Here is a 24261-nt window from a genome sequence, read left to right on the forward strand (position 1 = left end):
AACTTCACTAAGCACCAGGAGCATTTCTGCTCAGCACTGCGTGTGATGAATTCACTGAGCTACAGGAGCATTTCTGCTCAACACCTGAGTGTGATGAACTCACTGAGCTACAGGAGCATTGCTGCTCAACACCTGAGTGCGATGAACTTCACTGAGTTTCAGGAGCATTTCTGCTCAACATGAAGTGTGATGAATTCACTGACTTGAGCAGGCGCAAGGCGACCATGAGTCGCAGTCGCCTTTAGAAGGCTCACTGGGGTTAAACGCATTTCTGCGGGCCCCTGGGGCAGCTGAGAGCCAGTGTTTGTCCAAGGGTAGTTTAAGAAGGCGGATGACCGGGTCCTCGAACGCACCAAGCAGCCTGCTGGCGACCAAGGGGGAGCTGAGGGGTGTAAGGCTATACAGGGTCACACCCGCCAGACTGGCCCTCTTGGGACCCAGGAACAGATGAAATTGCTCTCTCTTTGAAGTGTGGGTACCGCTTGCTCCGTTTTTTTTTGTTTTTTTTTAGGGAGCCAGCGGCGGAACAGACACACACACAAACAAAGGCTCCACCCGGCCCTCACCTGGGGGGAGGGAGTGATCGTGCCACTCCAAGAGCATCTCATCCATTCCTGGGCGGCCCGCTACGGAAAGCTTCCGCTGTCGCTTGCCATCTGGCTTGGCAGCGCCTGGAGCGGGCTGGGCGTCTCTACTGCGGCCGGCTCCATGCTGAGGCCTGGGTGGAGGCTGCTGCGGAGGGCCAGCAGGAGCGGCGGCCGGGGAACGCCCACGGCGATGAGCAGGCGGAGGAGCTGCCACCGGCGGCGATTGGAGGCAGCAGCTGGCCACCGGGGCAGGATGTGCCGGATGACCTCTGTCTGCGCTTGAGCGGCAGAGAACTCTTGGATGCAGTTCTCCACCGCGTCGCCGACCAGCCCAACCTGGGAAATTGGGGAGACCAGGAACCGAACCTTGTCCGCATCCGCCATACCAACCAGGCTGAGCCAACGAAGGCGCTACTGGACCACCAAGGTGGACATCGCCAGACCGATCACGCACGCTACGACACTCATGCCCCGGAGGGTGAGGTCGGATGCAGTGCGGTGCTCACCTATGAGTGCACGGTCTGGATTACCCTCGTGCATGCCATGGGTGCCCTAGCCTGAAGCAACGCCATGGCACGCAAGAGGAAGCGGCTTGCCCACAGGCTTTGTAAGCTCTGCCCGTCGGAACGGACGAAAACTCACAGGCCTTAGGGGGGAGACGAGGATCCCCCCAAAAGGCAGCAGCCGCCGGACACAGGTGCACCTGTGTCGACAGACCGCTCCAATGGAGGGACACCTCGCAACCCTTCACCGTTCCTCCATCAAGGGTAATGAGGGGGAAAAGCTATTCAGGCAGTTTCTGGCAGAGAAAGATGCTGTTCACCACCTGATAAGCTCTCCATGCATTTCGAGAAAGAAAGGCACTGGGGCGGCGCGCTGAGAACCAGCGCGGCCCGCCCCAAGATACCAAACTCCAGATTCCAACCGAGACTGAACGGGACACGGTGGAGGTTCCACTCGAGCCCGGCAGCCTCGGCGGCCCGTTTCAGCATAGCTGATAATTCTGGATCCAGCTCGGGCAACATTGAACTCCCGGAGGGAGACAATGCAGCCGAGTCATCATCTCTAGAAGTCAGCTCACCCTCCGATGCTGCAATCGGCGTCCTGTCCTCCAGGGGAGCCCCGAGTGAAACCGCTGGCCCACCCATTACAGATGGACCAGCAGACAACACAGGAGGCTCCAGTGGTTGCAGTGGAAGGGAGGAGTGAGGAGCCCACAGGGAATGGTTACCGGGCGGGACATCCAACACTATCCTCCGGTCACCCATCCCACACAGCACCCGAGGGTGGGGCATGGTAATGGGGACTCGCTCTCCGCGAACGAAGGCGAGTCTCGCCCTCAACACTGCGACAGTCATGTTCCCACAGTGAAAACATGAGCTGTCCACAAAAGCTGTCTCAGCGTGCTGTAAGCCCAAACACGTGACACAACAGTTGTGACCATCAGAGAGAGACAGGGAACGACCGCACCCAGAACAAACGCACGGGCGGAATGACATCTTGAAAAAGACGCAAACGCACCCGTGTTGCTCTTTCAGAAAATAGGACCGTCACCAGTGCCGGAGCACACAGGGGAATGACCGCAGCAACACTGAACAGAGAACTGAAACAGTGAAGCACTCACTTTTCCGCCCTCTAACCAGCCATCAACACACACAAACATTTAGAAATTTGTTGCTGTTAAAACAGCAGTTGAGAGCTCAAAGCTCGCGATCACCGCTGCACTCGCGCTGTAGAACACCAGCACTGGGAGAGTCTTCCTGAAGAACACCGACACACTCGCTCGTTGTAGACAACAGCACTCTCAGAGACATCAAACGATCGGCTCCGAAGCGAAAGGCAACTAGTGCGTGCATCCACTTCCGTATTTATAGCCGCGCCGCGGGGGCGGAGTGTGTGATGCGAATCACGCACGCCAATTACATTGGATCGTTCAATAGTACTCGAAGAGGATAGGCTCTCTAGCGAGATCCCATTTCAGTCGACCCGTCGACTACGTCTGACGTTATCGACTGAAAGGGAACTCACGTTCATGTAGGGTGACCAGACGTCCCGAAATCTAAGCTGTCGTCCCGAATTTAGTTATTGCCTGATAAAACATTAAAAAGTTCTACAAAGAGACCGTAGGCACGAATTTAGATATTTATTGATAAGTTAATTTTCATTTAAAATATGAATGGCTATAGGCCGAAAGATCTGATTTACACACTGTTACAACAGTCATTGTTTTTTTTTTCACAATGACATTTGAGTTCATGATTTTAATGTTGTTTTTTGTGGCAGACTAAAGACTAATGACAGAATGTTGATCTTTGAATAAAAATATGTTTGGTTCAGGTTTGAAATTCATGATCTTTTATTATAGGCTATGTAGTCTAATATCATAGTAGGTAATAATAGCAGTAACCAAGACAGGTGAGTGTTAATTAATGACTTCTCTCTCTCTCTCTCTCTCTCTCTGTGTGTGTGTGTGTGTGTGTGTGTGTGTGTGTGTGTGTGTGTGTGTGTGTGTGTGTGTGTGTGTGTGTGTGTGTGTGTGTGTGTGTGTGTGTGTGTGTGTGTGTGTGTGTGTGTGTGTGTGTGTGTGTGCGTGCGTGTGCGTGTGTGTGTGTGTGTGTGTGTGTTCCTGGTTTGTAGGGCACACAGCTCATCTTTAATGCTGCTAAAGAGTTGGGTCAGCTCTCCAAACTGAAGGTGCGTTCATAAAGTAATGAGTTTTAACTATGCAAGCTCGTTTTTTTAAAACTACTTTTTGTCTCACACTTCTGACTTTGTTTCCCACAATTGCAAATGAGATATACATGAGATTATATCTCACAATTTTTACTTTTTTCTCAAAATTCTTTTTATATCTCGCAATTTTTACTTTTTTATCAGAATTCTGAGATAATATTTTTACTTTTTTCTCAGAATTCTGTTTATATCTCACAATTTTTACTTTTTTTATCAGAATTCTGATATTATATTTTTACTTTTTTCTCTGAATTCTGTTTATTTCTCGCAATTTTTACTTTTTTATCAGAATTCTGAGATTATATTTTAACTTTTTTCTCAGAATTCTGTTTATCTCACAATTTTTACTTCTCAGATTTCTGAGTTTTATATCTTGGAAATTTTACTTTTTTGAAACTCTGAGATTATATCTCGGAATTTTGACTTTTTTTTCTTGGAATTCTGATTTTACATCTCACAACTTTTCTTTTATCCTTGGAATTCTGAGTTTATGTCTCGCAATATAGATTTTTGTTTCATGGAATTCTGTATATCTCGCAATTTTTACATTTTTCATGAACTCGTAATTCTGAGTTTACATCTTGCATTTCATTTTTTTTCCATCATGGAGTAAAAATAAATAAAGTAATTGTGACTTTTTATCTCACAATTCTGACTTTTTCCTACAATTTATCAAAATTACATCTTGCAGTTTACATTTTGTTTCTCAGAGTTCTGAGTTTCTATCTGACAATTTTTACTTTTTTCTCAGAATTCTGAGTTTATATCTCACAATTTTTAATTTTTTCTCAGAATTCTCAGTTTATATCTCACAATTTTTACTTTTTTCTCAGAATTCTGTTTGTATCTCACAATTTTTACTTTTTTCTCAGAATTCTGAGTTTATATCTCACAATTTTTACTTTTTTCTCAGAATTCTGAGATTGCATCTCACAATTTTTACTTTTTTCTCAGAATTCTGTTTGTATCTCACAATTTTTACTTTTTTCTCAGAATTCTGAGTTTATATCTCACAATTTTTACTTTTTTCTCAGAATTCTGTTTATATCTCCCAATTTTTACTTTTTTCTCAGAATTCTGTTTGTATCTCACAATTTTTACTTTTTTCGAATTCTGATAATATCTCACAATTTTTACTTTTTTAGAATTCTGAGATTATATCTCACAATTTTTACTTTTTTCTCAGAATTCTGAGATTGCATCTCACAATTTTTACTTTTTTCTCAGAATTCTGTTTATATCTCGCAATTTTTACTTTTTTCCTCAGAATTCTGAATTTGCATCTCACAATTTAGATTTTTTTTTTGGAATTCTGAGTTTATATCTCACCACTTTTGCTTTATCCTTGGAATTTTGAGTTTATGTCTCGCAATATAGATTATTTTTCTCAGAATTCTAAGTTTATATCTCACAATTTTAACTTTTTTCTCAGAATTCTGAGTTTATATCTCACAAATTTTACTTTTTTCTTAGAATTCTGAGATTGCATCTCACCATTTTTCTCAGAATTCTTTTTATATCTCGCAATTTTTACTTTTTTCCTCAGAATTCTGAGATTGCATCTCACAATTTAGATTTTTTTTTGGAATTCTGAGTTTATATCTCACCAGTTTTGCTTTATCCTTGGAATTTTGAGTTTGTCTCGCAATATAGATTATTTTTCTCAGAATTCTAAGTTTATATCTCACAATTTTTACTTTTTTAGAATTCTGAGATTATATCTCACAATTTTAACTTTTTTCTCAGAATTCTGAGATTGCATCTCACAATTTTTACTTTTTTCTCAGAATTCTGTTTATATCTCGCAATTTTTACTTTTTTCCTCAGAATTCTGAATTTGCATCTCACAATTTAGATTTTTTTTTGGAATTCTGAGTTTATATCTCACAATTTTTACTTTTTTAGAATTCTGAGATTATATCTCACAATTTTTACTTTTTTCTCAGAATTCTGTTTATATCTCGCAATTTTTACTTTTTTCCTCAGAATTCTGAGATTGCATCTCACAATTTAGATTTTTTTTTGGAATTCTGAGTTTATATCTCACCAGTTTTGCTTTATCCTTGGAATTTTGAGTATATGTCTCGCAATATATATTATTTTTCATGGAAATCTGTTTATATCTCAAAAATCACACTCCTGATTAGACTTTCATAAGGATGCTGTCGTATCGAAACTGACGGTTTGTTTGTGTCTTATAGGAGCACATGGTGCGAGAGGAGGCCAAGGCGTTGTCCCCTAAACAGTGTGCAGTCATCGAGCTCGCACTGGACACTATAAAGGTACAAGCACACACACGTTCAGAATCAACCTGCCTGTAATCAGGAGACTGACAGGGTTTTGTGTGTGTGTGTGTGTGTAACAGCAATACTTCCACGCGGGTGGTGTGGGTCTGAAAAAGACGTTTCTGGAAAAGAGTCCGGACCTGCAGTCTCTGCGATATGCACTGTCTCTCTACACACAGGCCACCGACAAACTCATCAGGAAGTTTGTCCTGTCTCAACACGCTCAGGGTGCGACACACTCATTATGTTTTTGCATTCTAGGACTGTTGTATTTAATTTTGCCCTGTTGTTCTTGTTTCCTGTGTTTAGTTCCTGTTTCCGTTGTTCTAAGTTGTGTCCCAAATGAGGCACTATACACTATGCACTTATCCACATTATTCCTGCGCTAATTTTGGGTGCAACCTCCATTAAGATGTAAACAATCAGTGAAAAGCTTTATGGACCCAATAACATATATATATTTAAACGGTGTACAACGACATTACATTATTCTATTCACCCTTCAACCATTGAACATTAAAATGACATTTAAAAGTGTAAAAGCATCAACAAGGTACTTTCAACAGATCATGAATAACCCCAAAACGTGAATCTTTCCACAGCAAAATCGGACAGTTAAATATCACTGTGGTAATCTGTATTTTGTAACATACGTTGCCTTAATTTTTTTTTTTAAGCTACTTCAGCATTGCGTGATACTATTTTGCTTATATATCTATATATCTCTGTGAACTTGCGGCTAATTTGGTCTGTTGCTCTTTTTCCTCAAACATGTTAGTGATGATTATGATCAGGTCTTCTGAAAACTAACGTCCTCCTCTTCTCTTTAGTTCATGGTGGTAAAGGCGTGCGATACACTCACAGTGAAGACGTTTATCCAGAGAAAGGTACGTGTCCGCAGAGCATTGATATTTATGCATGCAAATATTAATTTGCATATTCATGTGAATATTACTCCTGGCTCCAGATGGTCTGCATAGAAGCATCTAGTTGCAATAAACTGAGATTTACCCAAACTAAAAGAAATTTCTGCATGTAATTTGCATCTAAATGAGAGTCTCAAATATGATCATCAGGCTTTTAAGGAAGGTTTATTTGTCTCAATCATCATGTATTGCATTGTATTATTTTTTTTTTAATCAGTGATTTGATCACAAAACTAAGCATATAAATATCATCTTACTAAGACATTATTGGCAGATACTGATGTTTATGTTTTTTATGTAAGTATTGTGCACACACTGCTGCCCTCTGCTGGATCAGCCTCTTATAGCACTAATAACTCCAGCAAGCTATTAATTATTAATATTTAAATAATTTAACAACACATTTACATGTTCACGGTTCTCAGGTGTTGGTTAAAGGTCACAAGTAAACAGATAAAATATTTAATCTGTTTTATTTTGATTGGTTTTATTTAAAAAAAAAAAAATTATATAGTGCAGGGAAAAATTAAATCGCCATTATTATTAGTTGACTAATTTACAAAAGTTATATATGTCAATCACAGTTGTACTGTAAAATAAAAAATAATGTAATAAAATGTTAATAACTTTTATTTTCACACCACAAGTCATATTACTTATATTTATGTCTTCAATTCTTCGGTTTCATATGAATGATTGTAAAAAAAAATTAAAATAAAGAAGATGACTGCAACTTTTTTTCCCAGAATTGTGAGTTTAAATCTCACAATCCCCGATCACAATTAAGATGTCGTAAAATGATAATTAAGATGTTTATCAACTTTTTATGAGAGACAATATTTGACCCCTTTGCTATTTATTATGAGGGCATATTTTTATTATATATATATATATATATATATATATATATATATTACTATTTGTTCATTAAAATCTTTTTTTTTTTTTCTTCTTTTTTGGGCTGGTAATAATGGATATTCCTGAGGGTTTATGGTGCCATTGATTTATAAGCGCATATTTTTACCATATAAAAATTAAATACTTATTTATTTTATTTTTTTATTTAACTTTTATATTAAATACCGTGACTTATCATAAATAAATTAAACACATTTTGGACTTTTTGTCTGAGAATTGTTTGAGAGAGACGAATCGCAATTTTTTTTTTTTTTTTAAGCTTTTTTGCATAATGAATAATTATATTTTTCTGCAATATTCATGGATCTATGCTATTGATTTTTTTCTACTTTTTATTTTATCTTTAAATTTATTTAATATTTTATTTACATATTTTATTTTGGCTGCTGCTAATTGATTTTCAGGGGTTTATGATGCCATTTATTTATAAGGGCATATTTTGACCAAGTTTTAACTAAATTATTTTTGTTTCTTTCCATTTTATATCAATTAATATATATTTTTTTTTTAAATTCTGGGAATTTTGAGGGAGGAAAAGTCGGAAAGTTTATTTGTTTTCAAGCTGTGTTGAAAATCATTTAATAAGATAAATTAGTGTGAATCTTTCTGTGCAATATTCAAGAATCTACGCAGCTTGTGTCGGTAAAGTACAGTGATTAAATTTTTTATGTTTTCTTTATTTTTCTTTATACCTTTTGTTTAATCTTTTTATTTGACGGAAACAAGCTTCCATACTTCCAAACAATCAATCCCTCGAGCTTTTAACATTTAAATCTCACAGCTTTTTTATTTTGGTGGAAAACTGCTGTAAACACAAAAAGGTTTAAAATGATGCAAATGTCTAAGTAAAATGCAAGTTTCCAAATGCACGATAAACCTGTACGCTTCTCGTAGACTTTTCGTTCGCGCTCTGACCTTTGACCTTTGACCCTCAGCCTCAGGAGTGGATGATGCGGTGGGTGAGGTTTCTATGACGGTGGAGATCTTCAGTGACCCGAGCACAGGAGGACACAAAATCACAGTCAAAGGTGCTTTACATCTCATTACATCCCTTTACATCCCTATATATCCCTTTACATCCCTTTATATCCCTCTACATCCCTTTATATCCCTTTACATCCCTTTACATCCCTTTATATCCCTTTACATCCCTTTATATCCCTTTACATCCCTTTATATCCCTTTACATCCCTCTATATCCCTTTACATCCCTTTACATCCCTTTATATCCCTTTACATCCCTTTATATCCCTTTACATCCCTTTATATCCCTCTACATCCCTTTATATCCCTTTATATCCCTTTATATCCCTTTACATCCCTTTATATCCCTTTATATCCCTCTATATCCCTTTATATCCCTTTACATCCCTTTATATCCCTCTACATCCCTTTATATCCCTTTATATCCCTTTATATCCCTTTACATCCCTTTACATCCCTTTATATCCCTTTACATCCCTTTACATCCCTTTACATCCCTTTATATCCCTTTACATCCCTTTATATCCCTCTACATCCCTTTATATCCCTTTACATCCCTTTACATCCCTTTATATCCCTTTACATCCCTTTATATCCCTTTACATCCCTCTATATCCCTTTACATCCCTTTATATCCCTTTACATCCCTCTATATCCCTTTACATCCCTTTATATCCCTTTACATCCCTTTATATCCCTTTACATCCCTTTATATCCCTTTATATCCCTTTACATCCCTTTATATCCCTTTATATCCCTTTACATCCCTTTACATCCCTTTATATCCCTTTACATCCCTTTATATCCCTCTATATCCCTCTACATCCCTTTATATCCCTTTACATCCCTTTATATCCCTCTATATCCCTTTACATCCCTTTATATCCCTTTACATCCCTTTATATCCCTCTATATCCCTCTACATCCCTTTATATCCCTTTACATCCCTTTATATCCCTCTACATCCCTTTATATCCCTTTACATCCCTTTATATCCCTTTACATCCCTTTACATCCCTTTATATCCCTTTACATCCCTTTATATCCCTCTATATCCCTCTACATCCCTTTATATCCCTTTACATCCCTTTATATCCCTCTACATCCCTTTATATCCCTTTACATCCCTTTATATCCCTTTACATCCCTCTACATCCCTTTACATCCCTTTATATCCCTCTACATCCCTTTATATCCCTCTATATCCCTTTACATCCCTCTATATCCCTTTACATCTCTTTATATCCCTTTACATCCCTTTATATCCCTTTACATCCCTTTATATCCCTTTACATCCCTCTATATCCCTTTACATCCCTCTATATCCCTTTACATCCCTCTATATCCCTTTACATCCCTTTATATCCCTTTACATCCCTTTATATCCCTTTACATCCCTTTATATCCCTTTACATCCCTCTATATCCCTTTACATCCCTCTATATCCCTTTACATCCCTTTATATCCCTTTACATCCCTTTATATCCCTTTACATCCCTTTATATCCCTTTACATCCCTCTACATCCCTTTATATCCCTCTATATCCCTTTACATCCCTTTATATCCCTTTACATCCCTTTATATCCCTTTATATCCCTTTACATCCCTTTACGTCCCTTTACATCCCTTTACGTCCCTTTACATCCCTTTACATCCCTTTATATCCATCTACATCCCTTTATATCCCTTTACATCCCTTTACATCCCTTTATATCCCTTTACATCCCTTTATATCCCTTTACATCCCTCTATATCCCTTTACATCCCTTTATATCCCTTTACATCCCTCTATATCCCTTTACATCCCTTTATATCCCTTTATATCCCTTTACATCCCTTTATATCCCTTTCTATCCCTTTATATCCCTTTACATCCCTTTATATCCCTTTACATCCCTTTATATCCCTTTACATCCCTCTACATCCCTTTACATCCCTCTACATCCCTTTATATCCCTCTATATCCCTTTACATCCCTCTATATCCCTTTACATCTCTTTATATCCCTTTACATCCCTTTATATCCCTTTACATCCCTTTATATCCCTTTACATCCCTCTATATCCCTTTACATCCCTTTACATCCCTCTACATCCCTTTACATCCCTCTATATCCCTTTACATCCCTCTATATCCCTTTACATCCCTTTATATCCCTTTATATCCCTTTACATCCCTTTATATCCCTTTACATCCCTTTATATCCCTTTACATCCCTCTATATCCCTTTACATCCCTCTATATCCCTTTACATCCCTTTATATCCCTTTACATCCCTTTATATCCCTTTACATCCCTTTATATCCCTTTACATCCCTCTACATCCCTTTTTATCCCTCTATATCCCTTTATATCCCTTTACATCCCTCTATATCCCTTTACATCCCTTTATATCCCTTTACATCCCTCTATATCCCTTTACATCCCTTTATATCCCTTTACATCCCTTTATATCCCTTTACATCCCTTTATATCCCTTTATATCCCTTTACATCCCTTTATATCCCTTTATATCCCTTTACATCCCTTTACATCCCTTTACATCCCTTTATATCCCTTTACATCCCTTTATATCCCTCTATATCCCTCTACATCCCTTTATATCCCTTTACATCCCTTTATATCCCTCTATATCCCTTTACATCCCTTTATATCCCTTTACATCCCTTTATATCCCTTTATATCCCTCTACATCCCTTTATATCCCTTTACATCCCTTTATATCCCTCTACATCCCTTTATATCCCTTTACATCCCTTTATATCCCTTTACATCCCTTTATATCCCTTTACATCCCTTTATATCCCTCTATATCCCTCTACATCCCTTTATATCCCTTTACATCCCTTTATATCCCTCTACATCCCTTTATATCCCTTTACATCCCTTTATATCCCTTTACATCCCTCTACATCCCTTTACATCCCTTTATATCCCTCTACATCCCTTTATATCCCTCTATATCCCTTTACATCCCTCTATATCCCTTTACATCTCTTTATATCCCTTTACATCCCTTTATATCCCTTTACATCCCTTTATATCCCTTTACATCCCTCTATATCCCTTTACATCCCTCTATATCCCTTTACATCCCTCTATATCCATTTACATCCCTTTATATCCCTTTACATCCCTTTATATCCCTTTACATCCCTTTATATCCCTTTACATCCCTCTATATCCCTTTACATCCCTCTATATCCCTTTACATCCCTTTATATCCCTTTACATCCCTTTATATCCCTTTACATCCCTTTATATCCCTTTACATCCCTCTACATCCCTTTATATCCCTCTATATCCCTTTACATCCCTTTATATCCCTTTACATCCCTTTACGTCCCTTTACATCCCTTTACGTCCCTTTATATCCCTTTACATCCCTTTATATCCATCTACATCCCTTTATATCCCTTTACATCCCTTTACATCCCTTTATATCCCTTTACATCCCTTTATATCCCTTTACATCCCTCTATATCCCTTTACATCCCTTTATATCCCTTTACATCCCTCTATATCCCTTTACATCCCTTTATATCCCTTTATATCCCTTTACATCCCTTTATATCCCTTTATATCCCTTTATATCCCTTTACATCCCTTTATATCCCTTTACATCCCTTTATATCCCTTTACATCCCTCTACATCCCTTTACATCCCTTTATATCCCTCTACATCCCTTTATATCCCTCTATATCCCTTTACATCCCTCTATATCCCTTTACATCCCTTTATATCCCTTTACATCCCTTTATATCCCTTTACATCCCTCTATATCCCTTTACATCCCTTTACATCCCTCTACATCCCTTTACATCCCTCTATATCCCTTTTCATCCCTCTATATCCCTTTACATCCCTTTATATCCCTTTATATCCCTTTACATCCCTTTATATCCCTTTACATCCCTTTATATCCCTTTACATCCCTCTATATCCCTTTACATCCCTCTATATCCCTTTACATCCCTTTATATCCCTTTACATCCCTTTATATCCCTTTACATCCCTCTACATCCCTTTATATCCCTCTATATCCCTTTACATCCCTTTATATCCCTTTACATCCCTCTATATCCCTTTACATCCCTATATATCCCTTTACATCCCTCTATATCCCTTTACATCCCTTTATATCCCTCCACATCCCTTTATATCCCTCTATATCCCTTTACATCCCTCTATATCCCTTTACATCCCTTTATATCCCTTTACATCCCTCTATATCCCTTTACATCCTGTTACATCCCTCTATATCCCTTTACATCCCTTTATATCCCTTTACATCCCTTTACATCCCTTTACATCCCTTTATATCCCTTTACATCCCTTTATATCCCTCTACATCCCTTTATATCCCTTTACATCCCTTTATATCCCTTTACATCCCTTTACATCCCTTTATATCCCTTTACATCCCTCTATATCCCTTTACATCCCTTTATATCCCTTTACATCCCTTTACATCCCTCTATATCCCTTTACATCCCTTTATATCCCTCTACATCCCTTTATATCCCTCTATATCCCTTTACATCCCTTTACATCCCTTTATATCCCTTTACATCCCTCTATATCCCTTTACATCCTGTTACATCCCTCTATATCCCTTTACATCCCTTTATATCCCTTTACATCCCTTTATATCCCTTTACATCCCTTTATATCCCTCTACATCCCTTTATATCCCTTTACATCCCTCTATATCCCTTTACATCCCTTTATATCCCATTACATCCCTTTATATCCCTTTACATCCCTCTATATCCCTTTACATCCCTTTATATCCCTTTACATCCCTTTATATCCCTTTACATCCCTTTATATCCCTCTACATCCCTTTACATCCCTTTACATCCCTCTATATCCCTTTACATCCCTATATATCCCTTTACATCCCTATATATCCCTATATATCCCTTTATATCCCTCTATATCCCTTTACATCCCTCTATATCCCTTTACATCCCTTTATATCCCTTTACATCCCTCTATATCCCTTTACATCCCTATATATCCCTTTACATCCCTATATATCCCTTTACATCCCTTTATATCCCTCTATATCCCTTTACATCCCTTTATATCCCTTTACATCCCTCTATATCCCTTTACATCCCTATATATCCCTTTACATCCCTATATATCCCTTTACATCCCTTTATATCCCTCTATATCCCTTTACATCCCTTTATATCCCTTTACATCCCTCTATATCCCTTTACATCCCTATATATCCCTTTACATCCCTATATATCCCTTTACATCCCTATATATCCCTTTACATCCCTTTTTATCCCTCTATATCCCTTTACATCCCTCTATATCCCTTTACATCCCTTTATATCCCTTTACATCCCTCTATATCCCTTTACATCCCTATATATCCCTTTACATCCCTATATATCCCTCTACATCCCTTTATATCCCTCTATATCCCTATATATCCCTTTACATCCCTTTATATCCCTCTATATCCCTTTACATCCCTTTATATCCCTTTACATCCCTCTATATCCCTTTACATCCCTATATATCCCTTTACATCCCTATATATCCCTTTACATCCCTTTATATCCCTCTATATCCCTTTACATCCCTTTATATCCCTTTACATCCCTTTATATCCCTTTACATCCCTCTATATCCCTTTACATCCCTATATATCCCTTTACATCCCTATATATCCCTCTACATCCCTCTATATCCCTTTACATCCCTCTATATCCCTTTACATCCCTTTATATCCCTTTACATCCCTCTATATCCCTTTATATCCTTTTACATCCCTCTATATCCCTTTATATCCTTTTACATCCCTCTATATCCCTTTACATCCCTTTATATCCTTTTACATCCCTCTATATCCCTTTATATCCTTTTACATCCGTCTATATCCCTTTACATCCCTTTATATCCCTTTATATCATTTTACATCCGTCTATATCCCCCCTCTCTTCATCAGTGTCAGGATCAGTTTATCCCTTATCTTTCCCTCGCGGGTCAAAATGACCCGAAGCCCTAAAATTATAGGCTACTTAATTTTTTTTTTACCTTTAAATTACTAGGTTTGATCAATATTTGATCCTAAAGTCATTTCTCTTCAGATACACATATAGACATTATACAATCATTTTTTGGTAAAGTTTTAGCATTTTCAGCTTGAATTATGAGCATTTTTAGGTTTTTCTATGTGTCCTGAAGCATTCCTCGTATAACATTCAGGATTTGTTACTTTTTAAAATTTCAACCACAAAAAAAAATTTGTGTGTATTCGTGGTTCAAGTGCGACAAAAGTCCTAGTGTCTTGCACCCCTCTGATGAACACTCAATAAAACAAAACAAAAAAAACAGTTCTGGGTCAAAATATCCCGAGGGAAGGAGCAGTGTAACTGTGTTTGTGTGTGATTGACAGTGGTCTCAGCCAATGACTGTGTTTGTGTGTGTTTGACAGAGGTCTCAGCCAATGACTTTGTTTGTGTGTGATTGACAGTGGTCTCAGCCAATGACTGTGTTTGTGTGGGATTGACAGTGGTCTCAGCCAATGACTGTGTTTGTGTGTGATTGACAGTGGTCTCAGCCAATGACTGTGTTTGTGTGTGATTGACAGGGGTCTCAGCCAATGACTGTGTTTGTGTGTGATTGACAGTGGTCTCAGCCAATGACTGTGTTTGTGTGTGATTGACAGTGGTCTCAGCCAATGACTGTGTTTGTGTGTGATTGACAGTGGTCTCAGCCAATGACCTTCGCTGGCAGACGCAGGGGATTTTCCGGCCCTTCGTGGAGGTTTACATCGTCGGCCCGTATCTCAGTGACAAGAAGAGGAAGTTCGCCACCAAATCCAAGAACAACAGCTGGTCCCCGAAGTTCGCCGAATCCTTCCAGTTGTAGGTTTTTAACAGATACTGATCGTACTTATACGCTGACGTTTATGAAATGACAATATTTGACAGAAGCTGTGTTTCCATCCGAAGTTAAGAATCTTAAAGTTGTCATGAAATCAAATTTTACCATTCGTATCTTTATATGTAATATTGTTGTGTTTATTATAAATGATTTATCTGTGCACTTCATTATTTTTTTTTAAATTCATGTACCCTTATAATCTTTAATCAAATACCCTTCCCTCCCCCCTCGGAACGACTTCTCTTCTCTTCCGGTCAAAATCTATTACTAGAGGACGTGGCTACCTACGCCTACTAGAAATCCTCCACCACTGATTGTAAACATGCTGTAAACTGGCATTCAAATCTGCCACCATTTTGTTAGCAACGCCCAACCTCCAACGATCCAATCAATCCCCGAAGGACGAAATCAAGCCTCGCCCTACATTTTTTTCTAATTTCAGAAGCTGTTTCACTCGGGTATACGTCACAATAAGGAAAAAAGGACAATCTCAACTTCCGTTTCATGACTACTTTAATAATATTGCATAAAAGATTTGCAGATAAAGCAGCCCTTCTATTCCATGTGTTCAAGAAAACAAAATCGTAGGAAATTGGTGCAAAACATCAGTAATAAAAATGTAAGCTGCGGCAAAAAAAGTTTATCCACCTCAAATTAGTTGGTTTTTTTGGGTGCATTTTACGTTTTGTGTATTTTGGCTTTTTCATTCAGCGTTTTATGCAATATCCCAAAAAGAGCATAAAAATGTGGATGGAAATATAGCTATTAATTTATGCAGGCATATTTTCCTTTTTATAAGTGAGTTTGTTGATATATTTATATATTATTATTTATATTTCTATGCATTTATATTTTTTTTGTAATTTTTATTCATTTACATTCGATATCAAATACTTCAATTTATTATAAATTAATTAATCTGAACAATGTTTTATGCTACTAATTGATTTTTAGGGGTTTAAAATGCCTTTGATTTATGAGGACATTTTTCCTAATCATATAAAAATGTACTTATTTATTTACGTTTTATGTCAAATACTTTAATTTATCAGAAACGTATTAATCTGAATAATTATAGCTGCTACCAATTGATTTCCATGGATTTAAGAAGTTATTGATTTTGGCTGCTACATCTAAAATCAAATTAGCATTTAAAATAATCAAGTATGCACAAAATAGCACACATGCCAAAACACATTAATAAAACACAAACACATGCTAGAATCTGTTTAATAATAAGTATATAATAAAAAGAACACTGATTACTTGTTTTAAACTACAACAATTGTATTTTACGTATAAAAATGTGTAAAACTAATACTATTAAAAATAATTTTCATTAATTGAAATAAATAATGCATAATTTAATTAACTGAAATGCAATAAAATATAAACATTAGATAAAAAAAGTAACTAACTTTTTAAAAATATAATTTGGACTACTAAAATGACTATAACAAATGGAAATAAAAATAAGTTAAAGTTATACAGATGTATTAAAAAATAAAAAATAAACTTCTAAAAATTACTACAATTAAAATTAAAACTGAAAATAAATAGCTAGTTATTACAAATTATTTATGTAATATATTAAAATATTAATATACACTGTAATAATATATTATTAATAATAACAATAATACTGATCACTTCATTTGTTTTAAACTACAAAAATAAAAATATTTTTCAGTATAAAAATTAGTGAAACTAATACTATAATATTTTCATTAATTGAATTATGCATTTTCTATTTTAATTAATTGAAAAAAATAATAATTTTAAGTTATACAGATGTATTACAAAATAAATTTTTTTTTTTTTCAAAATTACCACAATTAAAATGAACTCAAATAGTTATTAAGCATATGAATATAGCCTGTACTAATATGTGAATGTGTGTGTGCAGTGTTCTGGGCAGTGAGCTGGGCCCCGAGGGCTACGAGCTGCAGGTGTGTGTGAAGGATTACTGTTTTGCGCGCGAGGACCGTACGGTGGGCCTGTGTGTCCTGCATCTGAAGGATCTGGCGTCGCGCAGCAGCGCCGCCTGCTGGCTCCCGCTCGGCACACGCGTGCACATGGACGAGACCGGCCTCACCGTGCTCAGGATCCTCTCGCAGAGGAACAACGACGAGGTCGCCAAAGAGTTCGTCAAGCTGAAGTCGGACCAGCGCTCGGCCGAGGAGGGCAGAAGCTAAAGCTACGCGACACAAACTGTCCTGCTAAACACATCATCATAACCAGGGTTTGAAATTAACATGACTGGTAAATCACCGGACGATTTGGCGAGTTACTTATTATGTTTGCTCACTTTGCTGGGGAAGTTCGTGTAAGACAAATCTGGAGATTTAGCACAAATACTCACGAGTCGTCATGATTTATTAAATACGGCGTATTGAGCAGAATCTGATTAATTACATAATTAATCAGATTGCAATGACACTATGAAAACAAAACTTGCACTGAATAATTACGCTGTTGTTTTCCGTAGAGAGATGCGTTTGAATTTGTTTCATAATTAATAAATCTTGCAAACAAGTCGTTAACTAACAATTTTCAATACATTTTGAAATAATGTCACAATGCAAAAAAGAAAAACAAAAGAAGATCGCGAGAAACGTTGGCTAGAAACTCAAAAATAAAACATTTTGGACACATTCAAGTAATTAATATAACATTTACATATGTATGCATGCAGGATTTAAAATCAAAACCGCTACAGCTGTTAAATCACGAGGTAATTTGTTGTGTAACTTAATATATTTACTCGCTTTGCTGGGGCAGTTCGTTTAAGACAAATCTGCAGATTCAGCGCAAATACTCACGATTCGTCATGATTTATTAAATACAGCGTATTGTGCAGAATCTGCTCATATCTGGCTCACTTGAACACACACGTCACTACACAACAAACACCGGCGCGCTTGTTCATTTGCATTGAAGCAATAGCGAAGATTAAAAAGCATTTGGTTAAAAGAAATGACATTATTTTCCAACATCCTACTTTTTTTTACCTTCTTTGTACTGTATAAAACTTTGATCTGTCCACCTAAAATACATTTTTGGGGAAAAGTATGAAAGAGGAGATGCTGGATGACAGGATTTAGTTTGAATAAGAAATTAGATGTATGAAATCGAATTTTATACTGTGTATAAATATAAGCTGTGATGCCGTCAATCTGGTTCATTTCTTTCATTCTGTTTTTTGGCTAGTAGAAGTTCTGAATGCTGGAAACGCCAAATTGTCCGGTGAGAGTAAAAGTTAATTTCAAACCCTGATCATAACACAGAAACAGGCGTATCTGCACAGATGAAAGCAATCTGATAATTATGATGTCAACTTGGAATATGAACATTGACCTCATTTACTTCCATAGCAGATCATCAGTTCCTGGTTCCCTCAGTAATATGTCATATTATGGAGGTAAAATCGAATATTCTCTCTCAAACATCCTCCGCTGAGAAGATTGTAGATTTAACTCTACACACTTTGTTTTGCACTTGAAGGGCCGCATTTAAGTTTCACAGACGGCCCTAATGTTTAGCACAATGGTTTAATGCTACACCATCTCTGATTGGTTCTTAACACATTCCCTTGACCAATCAGAGAGCGCTACCTGCGCTCACGTCAAATGAGAGTGTGTGAAAATCCAGTGATGTCGCGTGTCAGATTCATATTTCCAGTCTGAATTTATTTGTCTTGAAATGTTTTAGGGCTGCATGATTAATCGAAATAAAACCGTAATTGCGATATGGCTTAGTGCGATTTATCAATTATCGATGCGTGTTTCAGAGTGAAGCGCGGCGCTGTGTTGATTTACACACTCGTTTATAACGTGCTTTTGAAAACGTATTCCCAAACTTGTATATAAACTGCTGTTGTTACGGAGGAGAAGCTTTAAAGCCTGCTGTAACTTTGATGATTTAACGTTTGAAAATTAAGAAATTATGACATAAATATTGTTTATAATAAGTAAAAATATATATTTTAAATATTTCTTTTTAGTACAATTTTTTTTATTTTACAGTGAAATATTACAGCAGTAATATTTCTTATTTTTTTAGTATATTTAATATTTTTATTTGGTAATAGAAGTCAAACTCAAAATAAAGAAATTAAGACAGTGTAAAATTATATATATATATATATATATATATATATTATAATTAAATCATCATTATTATTATTATATTTTGTGGAATACTACATTTTTTATTTTACAGCAAAATATTACAATAGTAATATTTCCTTATTTTGTATTATATTTAACATTTTTATTTAGAAATAGTATTGTGCAGTACGCTATATAAATAAATTTGACTACGCACATCATTTCAAAACAGCTTTACTGAAAATGTTGTTAACGTTTATAATACCTTTTATATATATATATATATATATATATATATATATATATATATATACACACACACACACAGTATATATATAATTATAAAAATAAGATAACAAAAAAATTGCAATTAGATTTTTTCCCCAAAATTGTGCAGCCCTAAAATATCTCATTAACAAGATGATCAATGATCCTGATTTATACTTAGTGGTTTTTACTAATCAAACTATAAATTGTGGTGATTCTGACGTGACGTGAGCGCAGAAAACTATCATGTAATATTGTATTGAGGTGACGTAATACTCCTCATGATGATGTTCTGATCACACGCACACACCCACAATGCATTGCGGCCTTGAGTTACCCAGAAACCCCTTCCAGATCTGTGTTTTATAGACTATTGAACCCAAACGCACTCGAGGCTGGATTCGTTTGCGCTCTCGGGAATATTTTGCACTTTCTGCATGTTGGATTGTGTTTTCCACACGTCTGAGTCTTCAGCATGATGAAGATGAGCCTTAAACACACTGTGACTCCACTGCAGATCAGACGCTGTGCATTATGGGGCTTTCGTTAGTTCGTTCGTTCGTTTGTGACTACATGGCGAATCTTTTCTCGGCAGAGCATCCAGAAATACTCAATAATACCCGAAGGATTAATGTTTTCACAGGCGTTCAGATGATGGAGTCAGAAGTTTGTCTACGATTATTGTGAAGTCTTAAAAACGCTCTTTAATGTCGTCCGCTTCGGTTTAATGGTCGATGCTGCTGAGAGACGTCAAAAACACACTTTTGACATTCAGGCCGACAGTATTACAAGATCAGAAATGTTTTTGTCTGGGCCGTGTCGTATTTGTAATGCTTTTTTCGTGAGTGTTCTTCGATAATGCATTATTCTAGAGCAATACACTGGACTGAAACAGGAACGGATGCATTAAAGGAATAATTCACCCAGAAATGATCGTTCACACACACGTTGTTCCAATGCAAGTGAGTTAGGAGAGAATTAACTCTTTTCCTCTCATAAATGTATTAGTCAAATCAAAGACTTTAGATACACAAAGTATTACCATGAATGGGAGAAAGTGCAATGCGCAATATGGCGGAATAAGCCCCGCCTTCTAAATAAAAGAGCCAATCGCTGATTAGTAAAGTCGTCGCATCACTACAGCTCAGTTTGCAGACTTTTTGAAGCTCAGATATTTATTTTGTTCCCAAATATGTTTTGAACGACATGATTTTCAGGTGAACTGTCCCTTTAAATGACTGAATCCGTTCGAACTGCTCTGATAAACGTGGCTGGATTGAGCCAATCAGATCAGCTATTTTAGACAAAACCACAGTGCAATTAAGTGTCTTTGTAAAGTTAGTTGGCGGTTTAATTTAAACTGATTTAACACGTTTACACTGCAGAGTATTTGTATCCGCACTAAATACTTGCTGTACATACACGCTGTTAGAGAGTCGGCTGTGATCCTTCATTTTTACTGTCTTTATACACGTTCATGGGGTTATTGTGAATGATTAATCAGTTCACCACATTTTTTATTTATTTATATGTGTTTGTGTGTGTGTGTATATATATATATATATATACACACAGATACACAAAATGTTTATGTATTATTAGTGCTGTCAAGACGATTAATCCCGATTAATTGCATCTAACAAGTTTGTACATATACATACACACACACGCATATATAAACACACACAAACATACTCATATATTATACATTCACACTTTTGTTAGATTAATCGACTTGACAGCACTAATGTAATATGTGGGATTAATCGACTTTGACACAAATATTAATATATATGCGATTAATTATGAATAATCGACTTGACAGCACTAATAGATATACAAGCGATTAATCACATATATATTCGTGCTAAGCCGATTAATCGCATATAATCTATATATACTAGTGCCGCCAAGTCGATTAATCGCAGCTAAGATAAGTTTGTAAATATATAATATATACATATAGAAAAATAAAAAATGTAAGTTTGTTGCGCATCTGAAAACTTTATTTTACTATAATTGATATACTATCATAGTTTTTGTTGATATTTTGAATCAGATTTTATTTTTATATTTTTAGTTTTCATTTTAATTTTAGTTGAAGTTTTAGTAATAGTCGAGTGTTTTTGACCATTTTATTATTATTTTCCTTGAATACGTCTATAAAGTTTAAGTTTTGATTATTTTAGTTCAATTTAAACTAAACGAAAATGAGAAAGGTTGCCTTGGCAACTAGCTAAAATAAAATGTTTTTTTTAAATATATTTTATTGTATTTTAAATTGAATTTCAAATAATGAAAATGTTTTATGGCATTAGTTGACGACAATAACCCTTGTTTATGTTAGACCATTTTTGTTGACTTTAGTGTGTTGTAGAAAATACGATTTCTTTTTCAAACAAGCTTTAAAATCACTCTATGCTTGATTTCCTGTGAAACCAAACGCAGCGCAGCCATTGAATGTTGATTCACACGAGCCTTGACATTAGAAAGATGGCAGAGACGTGATTTAAAACGCCTCATACATACACACACACACACACACGCTGAAGCACAAACGGGCATGAAGAGACTCATATGCATGCATGCATGCCCGCAGACGCTGTGAATAAAACCAAGTGCATGATGGGAAACCCAGTCTCAATGTTAACCTGCCACAAACTGACAGAGCCAATTGACTTTTCCTCTTTCACTGTTCGTTTTTCAAAAGAAGAGCTTGTGAATAATGTCTCTGACGTTCTTGGCATGAGTGGGTGTTTTTATACCGGGGATGTTTCTAATTTTAGTTTTTAACCATTTTGATTGTTCTTAATGAGGATGATGGTGGATTATTGCAGCATTTGCCTCCTATTAAAACAATAATGATCAACTGACTGTGTGTTTCTTTTTAAAAACCTGCATCGATGGAGAAACTTAATGACTTTGTAATAAACTTAATTAAACTGTAAAATGTCCAAGTCAACATGGGAATATTGTTTGGGTCATTAATATGAAACGGTTTGCGTCTTTGTTTCGGACATTTAAAAAAAACATTAGTGAAAATGGGAAAAAGAAAATTAGAAATAAGTAGTAAAATTAAAGAACGCTTGTTCCTTCATTTTTTTATTTGTCAGTGTTTTCCACATTAAAACCTTATAAAATACAAAAAGTTGAGAGATAAATGCTTCCAAGGTCAAAGGTCATCGTGTGGTGACTTTCTCCATTATACTGAAAAATTACTTATCAATAGATTTTTTTTTAATGTGGTTCATTTTGACATTGGTGTTATATATTGTTTAATGTTAGTGTGAAGAATTTTTATTGAAAAAAATTACTTTTAAATGTAAAATTGCTTGATGTAATTATTGATTAGAATACCTTAATTTGTTAAATTAATCCCAAAATAAAAAAGTAATCCTTTATGATTAGCAATCTAGTAATGAACTCCAGATCTTGAATAACATAAGCTTTATTAGAGGGATTTAGGCTATATATAATATTTGAAAAAGAATGACCCATTTAACAATCATGGCAGCTGTTAATTTCTGAACATAATTAATACCCATACCATTTCAAGTTGCTTGAAATAACAAGAATGAATAAATATAAAGAGTGACCAATAGTATATTTATACAACCTATATTAATACAAGCTTTACAAAAAACATTGAAACTTATTGTAAATTGTTACTCAAACAGCAGTAAGCAACATTGTCACATGAGCTTGTTTCATTTAATTCGTCAAAAGATTAAGGAAAAATCTTAAATTAATTGTAAGAATTTTTCAAGAATTGACCTATGGCTAAGCCACGCCCCCTCCACTCACTCGGACAGTCAACATCCGGTGACAGGCGCTATATTTAGTTATGCTGGCTACATGTTTTCCAAAAAAAAAAAAAAAAAAAAAAAAAACTAAGTTCCCCAGTTGTTTTTGTAGAAAGATGTCTAAAATGGTGTGCTTTAATATGTAATGGTAATTAATGGTTCAAGATAGAATTAAATATGTACAGGTCTAAGTTGCATACGTTTCCAGGACAAGCCTTTTTAGCATCTTTACCAAGAGTATCGTTACCTCTCCGTTAGTTTGGTGCGACAGTATTTACATCAATCATTCAGCACAACATTGCTAACATTTGTTATCTCGGTTATTTACAGATACGTTAATGAAGATAAGTGACATGAGTGTGCAACGCAGCTAGAAGCTAACGTTTTCTAATGTTAAGTTAGAGATGTTAAAAATAACCTTCAAATACGTTGTTGACTAAACGTTACCGTAAAACAGATGTAGACATCCTTGTTTAATTGATCCACGTTTAGTTGGTGTTGTGGTCTACCGCAGACACTCATCTCGGTTGAGATGTGCCTTAATTGGGAAATGGTAAAAAATACACACCGTCGTCCAGCCTCTCGGGAAATCTAGTGTTGGAGTTGCATGTACTCCATGCACACAGTTTGACCATTTAAAACTAAAAATGACAAGAAAAAACAAAAACGAATGAAAACTAACTGCAATGCATTTCAATGGACGTGGAAGCAGAGAATGTCCGAGTGTATCGGGTT

At 36.2% G+C, this 24261-nt stretch overlaps 2 protein-coding genes across 5 annotated transcripts in view; one reads left to right on the forward strand and one right to left on the reverse strand.

Moving 5' to 3' along the window:
- The window catches only part of LOC143731295 (protein unc-13 homolog A), a 106160-nt gene extending 88172 nt beyond the window's left edge, over positions 1 to 17988 (forward strand). For all 3 annotated transcript variants that reach the window (XM_077222109.1, XM_077222107.1, XM_077222108.1), the window contains 7 exons: positions 3225 to 3281; positions 5522 to 5602; positions 5686 to 5833; positions 6436 to 6492; positions 8385 to 8477; positions 15169 to 15328; positions 17254 to 17988. In XM_077222109.1, coding sequence (XP_077078224.1) covers positions 3225 to 3281; positions 5522 to 5602; positions 5686 to 5833; positions 6436 to 6492; positions 8385 to 8477; positions 15169 to 15328; positions 17254 to 17542 — 885 coding nt within the window. In that variant the 3' untranslated portion in view covers positions 17543 to 17988. The remainder of the gene's footprint in view (positions 1 to 3224; positions 3282 to 5521; positions 5603 to 5685; positions 5834 to 6435; positions 6493 to 8384; positions 8478 to 15168; positions 15329 to 17253) is intronic.
- The window catches only part of LOC143731312 (RNA-binding protein MEX3B), a 36026-nt gene that overhangs the window by 2776 nt on the left and 8989 nt on the right, over positions 1 to 24261 (reverse strand). The gene's annotated exons all lie outside the window — the stretch shown is intronic.

This window comes from Siphateles boraxobius, unplaced genomic scaffold (assembly GCF_051911475.1).
Source record: "Siphateles boraxobius isolate OS27281-9 unplaced genomic scaffold, OSU_SipBor_1 86, whole genome shotgun sequence".
NCBI classification, from domain to species: domain Eukaryota; kingdom Metazoa; phylum Chordata; class Actinopteri; order Cypriniformes; family Leuciscidae; genus Siphateles; species Siphateles boraxobius.